Source organism: Syngnathus leptorhynchus, chromosome 14, assembly GCF_054491065.1.
Source record: "Syngnathus leptorhynchus isolate UIUO chromosome 14, UIUO_Slep, whole genome shotgun sequence".
Taxonomy (NCBI): domain Eukaryota; kingdom Metazoa; phylum Chordata; class Actinopteri; order Syngnathiformes; family Syngnathidae; genus Syngnathus; species Syngnathus leptorhynchus.
In genome coordinates, this window is record NC_141208.1 from 6937063 (window position 1) to 6955799 (window position 18737).

At 39.1% G+C, this 18737-nt stretch overlaps 4 protein-coding genes across 4 annotated transcripts; 2 read left to right on the top strand and 2 right to left on the bottom strand.

The window, feature by feature from the left end:
* Window positions 1-175: 175 nt before the first annotated feature.
* On the bottom strand, window positions 176-3589 carry bpnt2 (3'(2'), 5'-bisphosphate nucleotidase 2). Its single transcript, XM_085930323.1, has 8 exons — window positions 3047-3589; window positions 2622-2694; window positions 2368-2514; window positions 2046-2205; window positions 1697-1792; window positions 1424-1585; window positions 1153-1287; window positions 176-1005 (listed from the first exon to the last, which is right to left on the bottom strand). Exons 1-8 carry the CDS (start codon window positions 3163-3165, stop codon window positions 866-868), a joined length of 1032 nt encoding a protein of 343 aa, XP_085786449.1. The 5' UTR covers window positions 3166-3589; the 3' UTR covers window positions 176-865.
* Window positions 3590-3708: 119 nt separating this feature from the next.
* dars2 (aspartyl-tRNA synthetase 2, mitochondrial) lies at window positions 3709-9900 on the bottom strand. Its single transcript, XM_085930320.1, has 17 exons — window positions 9476-9900; window positions 9035-9134; window positions 8574-8640; window positions 8358-8459; window positions 7958-8053; window positions 7766-7889; window positions 7582-7628; window positions 6971-7077; window positions 6486-6555; window positions 6200-6379; window positions 5934-6041; window positions 5786-5848; window positions 5219-5371; window positions 4861-5079; window positions 4655-4765; window positions 4451-4526; window positions 3709-4370 (listed from the first exon to the last, which is right to left on the bottom strand). Exons 1-17 carry the CDS (start codon window positions 9648-9650, stop codon window positions 4159-4161), a joined length of 2010 nt encoding a protein of 669 aa, XP_085786446.1. The 5' UTR covers window positions 9651-9900; the 3' UTR covers window positions 3709-4158.
* Window positions 9901-10145: 245 nt separating this feature from the next.
* On the top strand, window positions 10146-13411 carry cryz (crystallin, zeta (quinone reductase)). Its single transcript, XM_085930250.1, has 8 exons — window positions 10146-10580; window positions 11289-11441; window positions 11651-11814; window positions 12023-12074; window positions 12154-12303; window positions 12515-12616; window positions 12754-12849; window positions 12925-13411. Exons 1-8 carry the CDS (start codon window positions 10473-10475, stop codon window positions 13084-13086), a joined length of 987 nt encoding a protein of 328 aa, XP_085786376.1. The 5' UTR covers window positions 10146-10472; the 3' UTR covers window positions 13087-13411.
* Window positions 13412-14547: 1136 nt separating this feature from the next.
* lrrc53 (leucine rich repeat containing 53) lies at window positions 14548-17991 on the top strand. Its single transcript, XM_085930294.1, has 7 exons — window positions 14548-14668; window positions 14787-14885; window positions 15170-15345; window positions 15441-15604; window positions 15668-15857; window positions 15942-16134; window positions 16265-17991. The coding sequence occupies exons 1-7, from the start codon at window positions 14551-14553 to the stop codon at window positions 17989-17991; spliced, it is 2667 nt and encodes an 888-aa protein (XP_085786420.1). The 5' UTR covers window positions 14548-14550.
* Window positions 17992-18737: the final 746 nt, after the last annotated feature.

Sequence of the window (18737 nt, forward strand, 5' to 3'; positions counted from 1 at the left end):
GCACCCACTATAAAACATGCATCTAAAAAACTAATTGCGATTGCATGTATTCTCAAACAATTGATTTATTTTGCTTAAGCCGGTGTCATCATTTTCTCCCAAACCCTGAAAAAGTACTTTTATTTTGCTTAACTGTTTTGAGTGTACAACATTCAATTTCTGAGAGGTTAGAGAAAAGAATCACACACGACATTCTTTTATTTTGAAAACGAATTGAAGACAAAAAGCACTTTAAGATAGTCACCAACAAAGAACTCTTGTTCAATGCACAGATTTTCAAAATGGAATGCTATTTTAGATCAAAAGTAACAGCGGTGAGAGTAGTGCCAGTCATAACCAGTGTTTAATGGATGTCAACGGTGTGAGTTTAGGGATGCAACCATTCAAGTAAAAATATCACACGGGGTTTGGTGGAACAAAAGTGGCAGGTTAAAACTAATGACTTGCCATCAGTATTCATACACTAAACCCTGGAGGGCATTTTGCCTGCGTGCCGATAGTCAAATTATTCATCATCATGCAGATTCATGGCGGACAAATGGCATCACTAAATCATGGGAAATACAAGAGAACAATGACGCACTTCTGGTCTTCCGAGACTGAATTACTGTGACATTTGCTGAACCGTTTAACCCCGACATATGCACATAAATAGAAAGCTGTACCATTTTATGAAGCTACATCTATACACTATATTCATATCGTAAAGCTGCTCACTGCGGCAGCCATGTTGGCTCTTCTGTCTTGTTATTGAATTGTGGCTGAAAGGAGGTTTGTCCCCCTCATGAGGTCAGTAATGTTTATAGTGAAAAATTGCTGGCCATACAAAAGCCTGACCAAATGACCAGTGTCTGTTAGGCTCCAACTAATTATTAGTCTTCCGTTTTGACAGCTTCTTTATAATGGCCTGATGGTCAACACCTACACTGGCCACCAGTCCTCCTTCATTCAGCGGATGCTCACTGTAGTCAATTTCCTCTCCCTCCAGAGTTGTCATGTGGCCGCCTACAAAAGATGCTTAAATGTTAGTGTATTGTAGAGCCCATTGGAACACACATTACAGGGTCCAACATGAAGCCCTTTTGGGTGGTAGCCCAAGAACAATGTTTTCACATCGAAGGGTCAAAAAGGTCAAGATAGTTCGAAGATTACCGAGTGCAGAAAGTAGTGCTGCACCAGCGCATATGTCCCACTTCTTAATAATGGTGATGTGGACGTAAACATCTGCTTGATCCATGGGCTCTTTATCACCTGAAGCCATCTGTAAGAGTGACAGGACCTTATACCCTGTGGGGAGAAAAGACCACCATGGTTGCAGTACAATACATATACAATATTAATATTCATTCATATAGATTTATGTTCAATGGTACAGAGAAGAATATCCCTTGACATATGGTTATTTGAAAAGCGCTTTACTCACCTGCTCCTCCTGCTTCTACAATTGTGGTACTGTTTCCAAAAACATCATGAATGAAGTTTTTAACTTGTCCCGAGTGGGAACGGGACACGATTACTTTCGGAGGGTTAATGTTGTAGGATGAGCGAGGAAGCATATTGGTTCCCTCATTCACAGCTGCCCAGGCTATGAGAGACAGGGAAAAAAAAAATGATAAAATAAACAGAAAGCCTTTCTCACTGGTAGTAGTATGATTGTGTATAATTTTTGGCGTGTCATTTTTTTCAATACACTTACCAGTGAAACCAGTGAATGGCTGGTGTATGACACCAATGACTGGTTGACCGCCAACAGCCACGCATACCATTGTCGTCACATACTGGACCAGGGTTTCTGGGAAGTGGAGGAGTAGTTACTAAAAGTGATGCTAGGATATCAACCAAAAGACTATTTCAGGAAAAAAAAGTGGAGCGAAAGACGAACAATACATTTTTATGCAAGTTTCAATAATCTAGACCATTTTGAATGGATGTTTATTAACAATACCTTAAAGATGAATAATTGTACAGTATTCTCCATAAACTGCTTGACGTGCTAATGACCGCAGTTTGAAATACACGAATTCTAAAACATGAAGATACTGAACCTGTATATTCCTGTGTGGCATCTAATGGATCGATCCACACAGTGATGCTCTCAGGAGGAACTTCCCTGTGTCCGCCGATCTTTTCTAATATGTCTGCTGGAACGTCCCGACTCCATAATGCAGTCTTATCCACAAAGTTGTCATGTTCCTCACTGTTCACCTGGGATAAAAAAAACAACAACACACAATCCAAGTTTATCCATTTCTGTGAAGAAGGAGCAAAATTTCTAGTGTTTTTAGTTTAAATACTAACTGCAAGTTTTATTTTATCAACAAAATATTGATATATTATAAACAAACAAAAAACAACCAAAAAGCATACCTTGATCTCTGGGAAGGTGTTCTTAATAAGGTTGTACATTTTTCTGTGTGAGAGCAAGTCCCCCATGGTCAGAAGCTCAATGGCCCCCTCCTTTGTCTTCCCCTTCGATTTCTCCTTCAGACTGTTTTCTTCACGCACTTTCTTCACCTATGTAACAAAACACAAATATGTCCATTATGCTTATCACTGTCATAACCAACAGTTTAGGGGTACTTTTTGTTCATTTGGGCGGGAAACAAAAACTTGTTTTGAACCTCTTTGCCTCCGAGAACTGCCGCCTCCACCGATACAGCCAGAAGTTCTCTCAGATTTATGTTCCTCCTCTGGCTGCAAAAAAAAAAACATTACAATAAAATTTAAAAAAAAGCTCTTTTTTTCTAACCGCTATGAGCTAGCAGAAAATAAATCCACAAAAAAGTTACATGTATCTGGGAGTGGAACTGACATCCTGGAAAAGACACACCCATACGTTTTGACACGTTTTTTTGTCAGAGAATTTGAAATAAAAGTAGAATATATTATAATAATATATATCTGTACGACAGTCCCTCTTGTTAATAGCAAAGAGAATCAATCTGATCATTCCATCCTGATTTCTTAATCCTAGAATAAAATGAGATACATCTTTTGAGTTGTATCCAGCCTTAGTTTGTAGGACAACGGTGGATAAGAGACTCACCTGAAAGCAGCCAGTCTGCTGGAGATGACACCGGCGTAAAGGTGGTATAAAACGCCCAGTGCTAGAAGGCAGAACACGGCCACACCGAAAGGAGACAACCGTATACCCATCGGAGACATAATTATCTATATGCTCGTGATTTATCCGAGAAAGCTGAGCAATCCGATCACTAGCTACGTGGCGTGGCTATTGCGGCCGATGCGGAACCTTTAGATTAGAAACGAAGGCTCCGTCGCGCATTAATTAAAATTTGGAGTTGGACATGTAAAGTTACTACATACATACTACGACATACCAAATTGTTAGTGAAGGGCTGCCAAAAAAAAAGACACGCGTGTCTTCCATTCAAAGGGTCGATCATTTATCGTTAAGCAAGATTGCACAGATTAAATTCTTCAAATTTGCGATCGTGTCTTTTGCTGAAATCGACATTGGCGTTCAATTGAAGCTCCGAAAAGTAGACATGGTTTCTGGAGTGACGAATAGAAAGCTGAACAATCCCGTCTCTGTTCGCGCATCCTCCTCTTCAAAAAACACCAGGGTCAGCTAACGCAAACATCTTTTCCGGGTTGATATAATGTCGTCATCACTGTGGGACAGCTATCGAATAAACAAACACGCTTCATTATTCAGTCTTATTTAATAAAAATGTCAAAACTAAGATTGAAAGTTATTTAAAGTCTTTGTACAAATACATACTGCAGTTAACACAAGACCAGAAAAAAAGAGAGACCAGGGAGCATCCTGCAGTGATTACAATTTTGCATTTTACTACTGTGAAAGAATTGAGAATTTTCAAACTAAATTCACTTTTGTATAACCACATTTGAGTCTCATTGGGCCTCTGAAAATTATTATTTCTGTATCGAGTATTCTTTCTGTTCAGGACTTGAAATAAATGTTTTTCTTTTATTTATTTATTTATTTATTTATTTTTATTTATTTATTTTTTTTCATTACGCTTTTTCGCCCCAGTCATTTTTTTTTTTATTAATCAGTATCAATGACGATACTAGTCTTGTTTCAAAGTATCAGTGCAGTTGCCCTTTTGTGACTGTTTTACCATCATGTCTTTGTGCAGATGGCCTTTTCCTCTGGAGTGTACTGTCCATCTAGCTTTGTTCTAAATCTTCACACTTCCCATCCTGTTCTACTCCAGTCTCTGTTGTCTTCTTGACTGAAATATGGTAGGAATTCAGCACCTCCTCTGACACAAAGTCTGGAGCGCGACTCATAAGGTCATGACCCCGAAATGACTTTGGGAAGGCGATGACATCACGTATGCTGGAAGCAGCCACCATGATGGAAACCAGCCGGTCCAAACCTAAAAGAATGCAAGTATTATCATTTATTTGTATTTCAGTTGTGATAAAATGCCTCAAAAACTTAGTCATAGAATCTTACCAAGAGCAATACCACCATGTGGCGGCGCGCCAGAATCCAAAGCCTCAAGCAGGTGAGAAAGGATAGTGAGATCCTCCTGAGGAGAAAAATGTCACTACTGTGAGTTGAGAAGCCTAACAAATGATTGTAATTGTGTTACTTCTACTTCCACAAGTAAGCAAAGAAACTTTTCTATATCAGCTGGATATGTGTGTATCATTTCACCTTGAGGATATTCTTTAAAACGTGACGTTGCTCTGAAGCCTTGTGGATACGAATTGAACCTCCTCCAATCTCACAGCCGTTCAACACAAGGTCGTAGTGTTGGCCACGAACCTGGAATAACAAAAAAAAAAGTCTAAACACATCCCTTACAACAAAATGATTTAGCTTATCATCCATAAATGAATACAAATTACGCAGCAACATACTTTTTCTGGCTCCGTGTAAAGCAACTGGGTGTCTTCCGGCATTGGAGCAGTAAATGGATGATGGGCTGACTCAAGCTCTTCTGGATTGTCTTCTTTAGGCAAGAAGAGAGGAAAATCCACAACCCACAGAAAATGAAAGGCCGATGAGCCACGGACTGTCAAGCCATGAGACTCCAGGAGCTCTGCACACTGCAAACGAAGACTACCAAGCATCGGGCGCTGAAAACAAAACATTACATTTAATTTAAAAAAAAAAATGCTTCATACAGCAATAACACTTATTAAAATCTATTTTTATATCGTAACTTGTTGATGCCTACTAATGTATGTTTTTTTTTATGAGGAACATGTTTCATACCAGAACTTCACAGGGACCAGCAGCTATCAGTAGCAGGTCGCCTGGTTTGGCGGCAGTCTTCCTCAGTAGAGCATCAGTGTCAGAGGCAGACAACAACTTCTTCAGAGGAGACTTTAACGTTCCATCTTCTCTGACCAGCACCACACTCACCTCCTTGAGACATCGTTGACATGATATCATCATTAATGTGGTTTTACTCGCCTTATTGGTGCCACTGTGATGTGCGCACAATCATTCACTCACTCTCAACTAACTTATATGAATTTCACATGATTTAAATTAGCCATCATGTGCAAGTGTTTTTTTTTAGAAACAGACGATAATTATTTTTTCCCCTTTCACTTCATTTGTTAAGTATGATTTACTTTCAGGTCTCCAGTGGTAAAACGGATATTGAAAGACATTATTAAGCTATAAGAGAACCAAAACCTCTGTGGATTCATATAATTTTCATCCCCACAATGTGCGCCAAAAGAGATAAAAGTACAATCTATAAAACGCATTTTAGATACTTAAATTATTTTACTACACTACACAGAAAAAAAAACCAAGCAATTATTCACTTACCTGGTTAAAATTAGTCTTTGATGATTGTTTCAGTTCTTCTAAATCTTTCCCAGTAAATAGTTTCTAAAATTAAAAAGTATGAACATTGCAAAGTCAACAATAATAGAAATGTATTGCTTTCTACCAAAAGAATGAGGTTTGCTCTTACACTCCCACTGGGGACACAGATAGCCAAAACTGAGCTTCCTGGTTTGCTAACAGCTGATTTGAAGAAACCAATATCTGTGGACAGGAAAACATCTCTGAGGTCCATCAGCTGAATACAAAGGAATGGCAGAGGTTCAATGTTAGTTGTGCAGAATGAACGTGACTGCAAACATCTTTAGAAACACTAAACCAGCTTTTTTGAAGGCAATGATAACATAAAATCCTGGTCAACATTATTGCTTTGTGTTCTATTATGTGATATTATACCTTCATGTCAAATCTGGTATCAGGTTTGTCCACCCCATAGTCCCTCATGGCCTCTTTGTAAGTCATGGTTGGGAAAGGAACCGGGAGAGGGCCTTTCTCTGCAGGCCACGAGTATTTCAACAAACCTTCCACGAGGGACATGATGCCCGTCTGGTCCACAAAAGACATTTCGATATCAACCTGTAGAGTCACAATCACAATAAGGCTGCGGAAAAAAAAAAATACTGCTTCCAGCAACGGAACTCACTGTTATGTCAACATACTATGTAGAAGGGCAAGAAGTTACCTGGGTGAACTCAGGCTGCCTATCTGGTTTGGAGCCTTCGTCTCGATAGCAGCGAGCAACCTGGAAGTACCTGGGGGCAGTAATGACGGCCATTTTATTTGACTTGATTTGCATGAGCAAATATTAGAAGAAAAAGTATTTACACTGTACCAGTCAAAAGTTTCAAGTTGATTTTAAATTCAGTACAAATTCTAGCAAGACTGTGAACTCATAGTCATTCCAGGTCATGAACAATCTTCCACATTATAAAACTCACTTAGAACATACCAAGAAGTGCAACGCTACTATCTGGGCTAAATGTGCCTACTGTGAAGAATATAAATTACGGAACATATTCTGTTTTGATCTTGTTGTTATTGAAGGAATTATTTAAATCATCAAAAACAGTGGGGGGTTTTTTCAAACTCATTATTTATTATATAAATGTTGAGAGAGTGGGTCATGAAAAGAATTGTTGATGAAGACAAATAACTGCATTGTCCCACCTGTCAATTCCAGCCACCATGAGAAGCTGCTTGAACTGCTGTGGACTCTGAGGGAGGGCATAGAAACGACCCGGGTCTCTGGATGGAACCACAAACTCTTTGGCTCCCTAATACCAGCAGAAACAGTAGACAGTTAGATGCCTCAAGATTTGTAAGATAACAAATCTCACAAAACTGCAGATTACCATTGCTGATTTTGGGCATTGTGCTTGACTCGGTCAGGTACGCAAAGCTGGTAGTTCAATGTACGCAAAAGGCTGTTCTATGAAAGGGCGATTTCACTCTTCACTTAAATTGCTTAGATTAGAGATACTGGCTGTCTGTCAAACTTGCATTGTGTGATCTCATGCTCTATTTCTGTTCTGGTTTTAATGGTTATACCAGGTTTGTCTGCTTCTGGGCCATATGACAAGTCATTTTTATAGTAGAGCCAATAATCTGCAGTCACTGTACACATTGAGTCCATAATATTGTAAACAAATACAGTCTTTACATTCGACTAAAACACACAATGTCTAGAAACCCATTTTTGTTGCAACTCTACAGAAAACAAATGGTATTGCCCTTACTATTCCTATATGGACAGGAGAGTAAAGCAAACTTATACTTACCCCTGGTGTTCTTTTAAACAATGTTGGTGTTTCTACATCAACAAAATCTAAAAAGACAAAAGTAGATTGAAAGAATAATTTCAGAAGCATGTAATAGATGGACGGACAGACGGGAACGTGAATAAATGTCTGCTTGTTTTTTTTTTTATGCATGCAAAGAACGTATAACAGTCATTTTCCATACCGTGTACATTACAAAGATATTCCCTCATCTTCATCACTAGTTGGGACCTCAGTCGGAGGTTCTTCTGTAAGCGGGAAGACCTCAGGTCCAGATAACGAAACTGCATGCGTAAAGACTCTGATTTCTGGGGAACGGACAACATAGCGACATTAACATCATTAAGAGTGCGAGAAGCAACGTGTAGTCACTTACTTTCACAAAGTCTTTGATTTCAAACGGCAACTTCTGGCACACATTGAAAACTTCCACATGCTCAGCAAGGACCTCAATGTCACCAGTTGGCATCCCCTGTCACAACCACATCATGATTACTAGAGCATCTCTAAAACCACTTCTGAAGCCTAAAATCAATTATCTTCAACACGGGTGTGGTTAAAAACAGTTAATAATTCTTGTAGGTTTTTGGGAGGAGCCAGTAGCTCATCTATTTGGACTTGGAAACAACAAATTGGTGGCTGGAGAAGATGCTAGTCTGCATGCTGAAAAGACTTGAGGTGCCCTTGGGTACCCAACAAGCCTCTGTGAAACTCGGGGGGGGGGGGGAGAATTATTTCACAACATGAAATTATTGAATCCAGTACATTTACCGCACCTTGTTTTCATGTCCCGCTGGCCGCTGCTTAACTGTCCCAGTAACTTTGATGACAGATTCAGCTGTGAGATTACACAGTACTTCTTTAAGACGGTGTGCACTCTACAAACAAGAAAAGACTTGTTTATTTTTGTTTTAAGTAGCAGACAGCAGGAATCTAAAAGCCATCGGCAGACAAGGAAGATAATACCAAATAGGATCACGGTGAATACTTACTTCCTGCTGAGGTATAAGTATTTGGGTGAGACCACTGAAGTCTCGTAGAATGACAAACAGGTCCTGTCTGTGGAAGACAATTATTCCAATTGTCACAGCAGGAAAAAAAAACATTTATATGTTCATTTATATGCACCTTTTTCTTGTGATTACTTAGAAGGGCCCTGACATGAAATTCTCTAAATATGCAGCCCAGCCCAGCCTGACTATGTCCCCAAAGTTGTGAGAAAAACGACCCATGTTTCCCTTGCCTATGGCTATTGATTTAGAAATAGTTCTGATTACTGTCATTAGAATGTTGTAATTACACATGTTGTGATGCTATTTCATACATAATGGAACAATTTGGTAACAACCTCTTGAGTGGAAAGCATGTGTCAATATTTGTTTATGTGCAGCCGTGATACGTGAACTGTGAGTTTGTGTTAACTTAGATAATAATAATTTTAAAAAAAAAGCACCTCAGGTATTGGACCCATCCACACAATGTGACCTTGTTACCAACATGTTCAGATCTTAGTTGTCCACAGGTATGGCTCCTAAAAGACAAAGAGCTGCTTCCTGAGGATTAAAAAAAGTAATAGAGACTGTTGACACACATTTTTATTTCTATCAAACAGCTACTGTTTTTTTTTTAATAACAAATGGTTATATCAGACGATGCAAATGTATTTGGTCAAGCACCAAATATGTTCTTTTATCAAAACTATAACGTCCCTACGCAGTTATCACTTTATGATTATTATTATTAAAACAAGGAAGAAAAAAATAATCGTAAAAAAAATGCTACTGACAATCGCATTTGTTATGGATGCACTACAGCTATATCAGATTGCTTGTACTAGATCCCAATAAACATGGAGTAGACTTTCCACGTACTTCAGCATGCTGATGTAGGCTACCTGTAATCGAAGAGGTAGATAAGCGGGAATTGTCAGGAGAGCTCAGGTGTCTGGCTTGTGGTCTCCGAATGAGGTTTCTTTGACTTGAAGGTGAAATGAAGTGCCGATAAGAAACTCCACGAGCTCCAAGTGTACAGAGTGTTCTCCGCACCATGTATCTGCACGTTGTTGCCATTGTGTCGTTATTTAATTGAAGTACATTAGGATAATTTGATGCGTGGGATGAGCCTCGTTGCTGGAGCAGACTCTTGCAAAAAATGAGTCTGCCTCTCGAGGAAAAAGAACAATAAAATAAAAAGTAGCAGGACAAAGTGCTCGCTAACACATTTTTGTCTATTTCCGATTCAATAAAATTCGACGATCGGTCTTTTTAATACACATTTAAGGACACCGGTAGACGGAAAAGAAACCGGTCAGTTTACTTCCTGTCTTATGCCGGATGTACAAAACGGTTGCCGTCTTGTGGTTGACGCCAGATGGCAGCCATCTTACGTTGCCACCGTAATTGACTTTCTGCAGTTTCCAGTGCGTGTGTTAGTAATGTGCTTTCCATTTCTTCTGAGTGAACTGAATGTTTAGAATCAGTTCACTCAAAAGAATCGTTCACCGAATCGTTCGCAAACATGGGTTAGTTAGTCCAATGTCTCCTCCTCTGGAGTGCATTCGCAAATACACCGACAGCGCCTCCGAATGGCAACAAGTCCGTTTTTTTTTTATTTGACAGCATCTTAAGAGTTTAACCAGTGACAACAACTTTTGCCACAAATAATGCATTTAAGTTTGTTGTAATATGCCAAATTTGGTTCTTCTACAGACATCTGTAGTATTTGATCATCGGGTAGCGTTAAAATGCTTGAGGCTCAATTTTATTATGCGAGAACGGTCCACTCCAAAGGTAAATAGTACGACAGCAGCAGTAATCCTAAAGTCAATTTTACGACAGTAGTTGTAGTCATCGTAGTAATAGTCATACTAGAGGAAGTCAAAAGAGTACAGTATGTCGGGCTTTAAGTTGATGAGGGCAATCCGAGTGAGTCAATTTGGACCTCCATCTGTCCTTGAACTGTGCGCCAATGTGAAAGTTCAACTGCCTGGAAGGGGAGAAGTAAGTCTGAGCAGCTACTTTAAACTTGCAAAACCTTCTCACCCATGGGAGGTGCAACTCTTTTAAAGCATGCAAATGTATAGTAATATTGCAAAGCAAGCTACAAAATACTCTGACTGCTTTGTAATGTAAAGTGTGGACGCTTTCATTTTGTTATGCAAAACATGTTTACATTGGAGGACTGTTATTTTTGAACTCGGTCAGTGTGTTCAAGCAGCTCTATAAATTAGAATAAATAAATAAAATGGAGAAAAAAAAACTGCAAAGTACTGCAACTGTCCACTAGTAATTGTTTTGACATTACATGTGCACTACTGAGAAGGAAATTGAAAGCCCATTTTAATGTTTAATATATTTATATATATTAATATATATATTTAATATATATTTCTACACAGTTATTTACAGAAGTCTATTTCTGAATACTATACCATGATAACAAATTCTCTAAAAATAAAATTCAACGATCCCCACCTATGTTTAAAAACTTGTAATAATTGCTATAATAATATAATAATCCAGGTAATAATTGCTCAAATTATTTCTTATACATTCATGGCATGATAGAAAAATTATTTAAAAATAAACGAAAAAAGAGAAAAAAATTCTCCTGAATGTACTTTTGCACCTCCCAATGTAATAGTTTTTAATCATTGAATTTGCTTCTTTATATTTTCACACACTTTTGTCCATGCATGTGGTGTGTAGGTATTAATCCGTGTCCATGCATGTGGAGTGAACCCTGTGGAAACGTACATCCGAGCTGGGACCTTCAGCCGAAAACCGTCACTTCCGTACACACCTGGCTCCGACATAGCCGGCGTGGTGGAAAGTGTCGGCGAGGGTGTCACAGCAGTGAAGGTTGATGAACACATCAGTATTATGCATACATGGTTGGCCACATGCAATGAGTTTAATTACTATTTACTATTTATTTAAGTAAAGTTGTGTGAACATTAAGCTAAACTGATCTGTTTTCAAATCAAATGTATTCAAATTAAAACTGACTACTAATGACAATGCTATAATTTGAGAAGCCCAAGTATTTTTCTTCTACGATGGCTTTCTAGGCAGGAGATCGTGTTTTTACTACATCCACCCAGTCTGGAGGCTATGCAGAATTTGCTGTAGCCACAGATGAGAATGTCCACAAGCTACCTGATACTTTAGATTTCTGCCAGGGAGCAGCCATCGGCATCCCGTACTTCACTGCCTACAGAGCTTTGGTTCACAAGTGAGACACAGCTACAACATATTTTTGAATTATTAATCCTAAATTGTCAATATGGGCTTGGCTATTTGCTGGCACCCACCTTTCACCCAAATCAGCCGGGATGGATCACAGTTTACCTGCGACCCACATAAAGATAAATGAATGGATTTGAACTATAACCCCAGTTGACAAATTAAATGAATTGCATTTTTTGTTGTGTGTTTTGCAGGGCTCATGTAAAGGCTGGAGAGACTGTCCTGGTCCATGGAGCCAGTGGAGGGGTCAGAATAAAAATTGAACATGCATGATTTAGTTAAAAAATACAAACTTTTAACAAAAGATCCTTATTTGCGCTCATAGGTTGGTCTGGCAACTTGTCAGCTCTCCCGTATGATGGGCCTCAGGATAATGGGGACTGCTGGGACCAAAGAGGGAATGGAGCTAGCGGCCCAAAATGGAGCTCACCTGATGTTTAATCACAGGGAGAAGGACTACGTTGGCAAAATAATGGTACTGTCAGATACACATTAAAGACCCTAAAATAAAATTCAAAAAACATCTCATTTTGGTATAACATTATTATTTGATGTGTATAGAAACATTTTTTTTCTCTTTGACCTTCATAATCATGGGATCCAGTCTGACAGTTCGACGGGCCAGATTGGGCACACAGGCCGCAAGTTGATCACATGGGATCTCATGTGTTGTCATTTTGTTGCAGGAAGCCACAGAAGGCCGTGGAGTGGATGTGATTGTGGAGATGTTGGCTAATGTCAACCTCAACAACGATCTCCAGATGATGGCATCTGGAGGACGTGTTGCGGTGAGTATCATCAGTCGTCATCTCAGTACCCGAAGCTCACAGAAGAGTTCTTGATTTGGAGATGTATTTTTTATTTTTTTTTAGTTAATGTACAGGTCTCTCCATATACAAACATGTTCTCTTGTTCTCCTCCTTAGATTGTCGGCTCCAGAGGCTCAGTTGAAATTAACCCCAGGGCCACAATGTCAAAAGAGAGCAGCATCATAGGGGTTGCCCTCTTCTCTGCCACACTGGTAAACATCCATCAGATGAACCATCAAATGTCCTGTGGTCAATTTAGGTTAAAACAACTTTTTGTCCTTACTCAGGCGGAGACAAAGGAGTGTGCAGCTTTCCTCTTTCGTGGGATGGAAGCTGGTTGGCTGCGTCCAGTTGTCGGTGATCAATATCCACTGGACAAGGCCGCTCAGGCCCACCATGATATTATCGAATCTCAAGGGGCCACTGGGAAGATTGTGCTGACCATGTGATCACATAACCGAATTATAGGAAAGGGGTTTAATTGCATTATAAATCAAGAAATGTTGTGTTATTACCATATATTATACTCCAACTGACCTGTTCAGAGGATAATATGTTAAGATTCTCCCATATTTTTGCAGATTCATTTTTTAAGGCTCGCTTTCAAGGGAAATTGAGGGAAATTAATTTGGAATGCTGATGAATTTATTCTTTTTAATCAGTGCTTGATAGCGCTAATTGATATTCTTATTCTGTGCTAAAAATGTTTGTTCTAAATGTTTTTTATGATCAAATTGCTATATCAATGTTTTCACGGTAGAAAATTTACTAACAATAAACAACTAAAATATGAAACTGCCTGCATTTATCTTAATGAATTTTAGGATGAAAAACGGTTTTGTTTTGTCCGACACAATATCCTCTCGGGTGACATTTGGTGGCATTGAGTGTACGCCGCAGTTTAGGTAACCTAAGCTACACACAAACAGTGACAGCACAGAATTGAATAGATTGTGCTCTCGCTTCCTTACCAATCTTTCGTGATAGATAATCTCGTTATTGCTTCATGTGTGTTTTTAGAACATAATCAGCTATACCGTCTCATTATCAGGTGAGTTTCTTATTTTTTTTTTTGCTCATCCAACCAGTTTGTTTCAGGAAACGCTTTTGTGTTTAGGGAATAAAGCATAGATACATTTAATCCTTCATTATATTTGCATATATTTCCCCATAATAACTGAATATTAATATGATGGCCTGTAACAAAACAAATCCAATGTATAATTATAGAAGATATAAATATATTTTTGTAAACATGAGGATTATGAATCATGAAGCTCAAAAGTAGGTGCTCCATTTCCCTTAATGTAACAGAATAGTGTTTCTGATCTTATTTAAATATGAATGGCATTATCCCCTCCATGAGTACAATGATCCTGGGAGCTAAATTGTCTGGGGCTTATTGCATCTTGTCAAGCTGTCTTTTTGAACAGTTTATTTTATTTTTGGGTGGGTGCAACTTTATAGCTTTTCCTAATTCCCAAACTTTATCTGTAGAAAGTGTTAGGAATGAAATCCCCAAAACACTTGGTGATCTGAAGCACTTAATTTCAGCTAAAAGTAATAAGCCTTGATAGTGCAGCTGGGAATTTCAAAACGAATAATGTTGTTGGTATTTCTTGTAATCAAAATTCATTCTCACCAATTTTATTCCCTTTCAGCCTCAGTGGGAACGATGGCGATGTTAATGGCTAAGCTTTGTTTTGTGTTGACAATAATGGTACCGTATTAGGGTGCAACCTGATTGACGAAATGTTACCTCGCCATCCCCGAACATCCACTGTAATGCAACATGACAAGTAAGTATCCTATACTATCTTGTGTCATTATCAAAAACACAATTCAAATGTTTTGCAAAGGAAGGCAATTTCCCACACAATTGAAATGGAATGTTTCCAGGTACTATCTTGCTGATGTTGATGTTGTTACTCATCATTGTCCAGCGATGCATCCCTATATCATCATGCCCTGCTTCGTGTATGGTTTGTTCTGACAATGCTGTCATCTGTCACAGACTGGCTTATATTATAGGTATTGCACATGCATCTATTTGTGCTTGGAAAGTTCTCCTTAATAAATGCCGCAAATATTTTGATGTATAGATAAGAGGCCTAAAATAGAAAATGTACCTGTGTGTGTGTATGACCAGATGCTCCAGACACGACCGAGGCGCTACTTCTCACACAGGGCTCCATCGTCACGGTCCAGTCAGCCCCATTATCTGTCCTCGGCAACATCACTGTCATAGGTTATCATTTTATTTCTCTTGAATATGGAAAGATATAGGAATTGACAAGATTTTAACATCAATAAATTGCATATTTGAAGCAATGTAGTTCGTAAGTTTGCCCCACACTGAGGTCAATCACGGAAAGCCCCAGTTTATCTGCGACCCTAATGTTGACAATCTGTAGTGTTAATTTTATCAGCTATGTTTTAATTTAGTCTCAGTTTTAGTCTGAGGAAAAAAATGACAAGTACGTACATTTGAAATGTTTTCCTCCTTTGCAATTGTGGACTGTCATCCAACAGGTCTTAGCCATAATCGCATTTCTGTGATGGATGAATTATCCTTCAGAAATCTGCCCTTTCTGCATACATTACTGCTAGACCACAACCTCCTCACCAGTCAGGCCTTGCAGGGTGATGCTCTGTCCAACCTTTCTCATCTCCAGGTTCTCACATTGGGCCACAACCTTATCAACCATGTGAGTCTCCACCCATCACCCTTCAATGACTTGATAAGAAAACCAAAATAAAATTTGTAGCTCAGACAGAAAAAATATTTTTGATTGATTTCCAGATCCAAGCTGACTGGTTCAAAGGTACCATGGCACTTAGGACCTTAAACCTAGAGGGAAACAGGATCACCAGATTAGATTCTGATTCACTACCTCTAAATGATCTCAAATATCTGGAGAATCTGGATCTGTCTGATAATTTAATACAGAGCCTGGACATAAACAGGTTAGTGCATATTATTTAGAAGTTCCATATAAATGGCACCAACAAATATTATCCTGTATATAGCTTCCATGGTTTGGTCCATCTTGGAAATTTGGATATATCCAGGAATCGTCTCAGTTCAGCTCCTTCTCAGGCTTTTTCCTACCTCAGCTGGTTGACCAACCTCAACCTTGATCTCAACTTATGGAATTGTTCTTGTCAGCTACTGGATCTAGCTGCCTTCCTTTCAGCCTTCATCCAACAACCTGACAAAGTATGAACTCGTAATCTGGTCGACATGTAAAATATATTACAAGCTGGCTCGACTTTGAACACAATTTTTTCCCGTTGCCCACAGACATTGTATAACGGACGCAAGATGGTGTGTGTAAGCGCTGACAATCCGGCTGTAACTACAGTGTTAGAGCTAACTGATGCTAACTGTGTCCCATCCAATCAAAACATCACAGTGCAGATAGAGACAAGAGATAGTGTGACACCTCAAGTTTATGCTCGGGATTTGGCCATTACAGCTGTCCTCTGCTTTGTTGGTGAGTATGTCGTACGTCACACCGAAATATTCAAAGCTGAATTAAGGGCTCCTTTAATATGCCACAGAATTGTAAAACAAGAAGAAAAAAAAGGTAAATAATGTCATTAAAATATATTGCTGTTTATCAGGTGGCATTGGCTTGACACTGCTGGTAGTCCTGATCTGCTATCAAGTTTCTCGCAGACAAAAAAGAAAAGAAATTCCAAAACAGCGGGACACGGAAGAAGGCAACGGACCAGTCACTAACTTTTCTGCTAAACATCGTGATGTCGGTGAGAAGTCGAGGGAATTATTTTTGCAAGCCCACCAGCTATTGGATAATGAAAGCATACCATGGGACTCAAGAACAGAGAACTATAGAAGCCAATTTCATAATAGAGCTGATGAAGATGACCCATATTTCATGTGTTCGGATTGCAAGGTCGAAGGGTTAAAGGTGAATCGGTGGGACAACAGGAGGAATGGTGTAATGGAGAAAGCGCATGAGGGAGACAGGAGAATGAGCCAGCAAGACATTTTGGGTCGAGACATTCCTCACAACTCTCGTGATGGCTTCAGATCATCTCATCAACGAAAACACAATTTAATTCCTACACAAGAAGCCCTTGCTACTTGTTATGCAAATAATGAGATGAGAGCTGATATGGGGATTGAAAGAAGGCAACTTGCAATATTGCATTGCGACACTTGCCATCGGACATTCAATAGGAACGAAAGTAAAAATCACCCTCACGTGAGAGCCGCTTCTATGTTTGATCAATCAGTTTCTCACATCAGCAATAGAAGGAGGATTTCAGATTACGACCGGTTTGATGCAATGAATAACATGAACATTAGAAAGCAAAGAAGAAATGTAACCTTCAATACTGAAAGAAGGGATCAAGGAAAGTCAAGGAGGATCGATCCGGCAAAGAAGCCCAGGAACGTGGCGAGAGGAACAGAAAAGAACCACAAAGGAAAGCTACACTTACCATTTCGAAAGACAAAGGTCAATCCAAAAAGGAAACCTGAACAGGATAGGCAGAACTCCAAGAGGAAGAAAGACAGAAAGGAGAGTGAAGGTTCAGGTGAATATTCAAAAAGAAGCAGCAAGAACGGGAAGAAAGCATCAGAAAGTGATGATGGTGAGGATAAGAATGATGTAGGAAAAAATCAGAAGGTCAGTAGTCTTTCCCTCCAGGAAGAAAATCTTTTAATCAACACCACAACCTCAACGGGTGGCTCATTGGTACCTACTGCTCCTATGTCACTTAAGATGGTAGGTAGTAGTAGGTCCATGTCTTTAAGTGGAGCTTCAAATAGTTTCCAAGAAGGCTTCATATCAGGAAATGCAAATGCTTTGCAGACTACTCCACTTCACGATTCCCTGCCTGGAGGACTTGAACCCAATGTATCAGTAAATTCTTCTCTTAAACAAGTTCTCTCCCAAAGCCCATTGTTTCTTGACAGCTCTACTCTTGAACCAAGAGTGAAGTCGGATGAAGATGGTGATAGACAATCTCCTCTGGCTTCTGAATCTGAATTGCCAATAAAGGCATCTCAAAGTCTAGATTGTTTTAATCCCAGTCAGACCGAGAATGGAACTGCAACAGGTGGTCTGCTAGACAACAAATATGCTGAAACTGAAGTTCAAGCCGTTTCTGGAGTAAGCACGCTAGCTGCAGATGTCTTTCCAGAAGGTGCAACCACACAAAGCACATCATCATCAGGCAGTGCAAAGGCCACCTCTCCTCTGCTGCAACAGGAGTACCTTTCGGAGGAAAGCGGCTCCTCTTCAAGGAGGAAGTTGAGGCTGGTGCTCCCTGAGAAAACTTCCAGCCGAGAACCTACAGCACTGGAAAAGAAGATCCGTTAGTTGTTCAAACCTCGAGAAAGATACAGAAAATATGATCAAAATGGTCAGAAAGAATATTTGTAAAAGGGAAGAATGGGGAGGAGGAATTTGCAAGAAATTGTTATTAATCTGTGGCACTCCACATACCTGATGGATGAATGTGGAATGGATGGAACAATCGATTCAGGAGTTGCAGTATCTACCTTTTACCACTAGAAGGCAGTGTGTTCCTCTTTGTACATGAACTGGAGCTCTGGATGGATGATTCCAGTTAAAAACCTGTCAAATAAACCTATAAAAATACCGTGTAAAAATATGCTGGATAAAGCTGTGGGTTATCTTTAACCCCCGTGACAAATAAAATCTAAGGGTATGAAATTTTTAGATAATGTTTACAACAGCAACAATTCAACAATCTCGTGGTCAATCCCATCTTAATTTCAATGAGCAAATCAGTGTTATTTTGTATAAAAACAGGTATAATTGTGTTTAATCTTTGTATGTAGGTTATCTCACTTGTATTTTTTTGTACCTTCTTATGATATATGTCACACTTCATACAGCATTATTTATTGTGCTCATCTTCACTGACATTCATGGATATGGACCAAAATACATTGGAAGCATATTTCATCCTGCCAAGAAGATGTGGAGGTATCTGAATTAAACTGATGTATTAACTTTGCATTCCATTGGAGCAACATACATAATGTAATGTTTTCTATTTATCTACCGATGAGTGCAAAAGCTAAAATAAAAAAAAACAA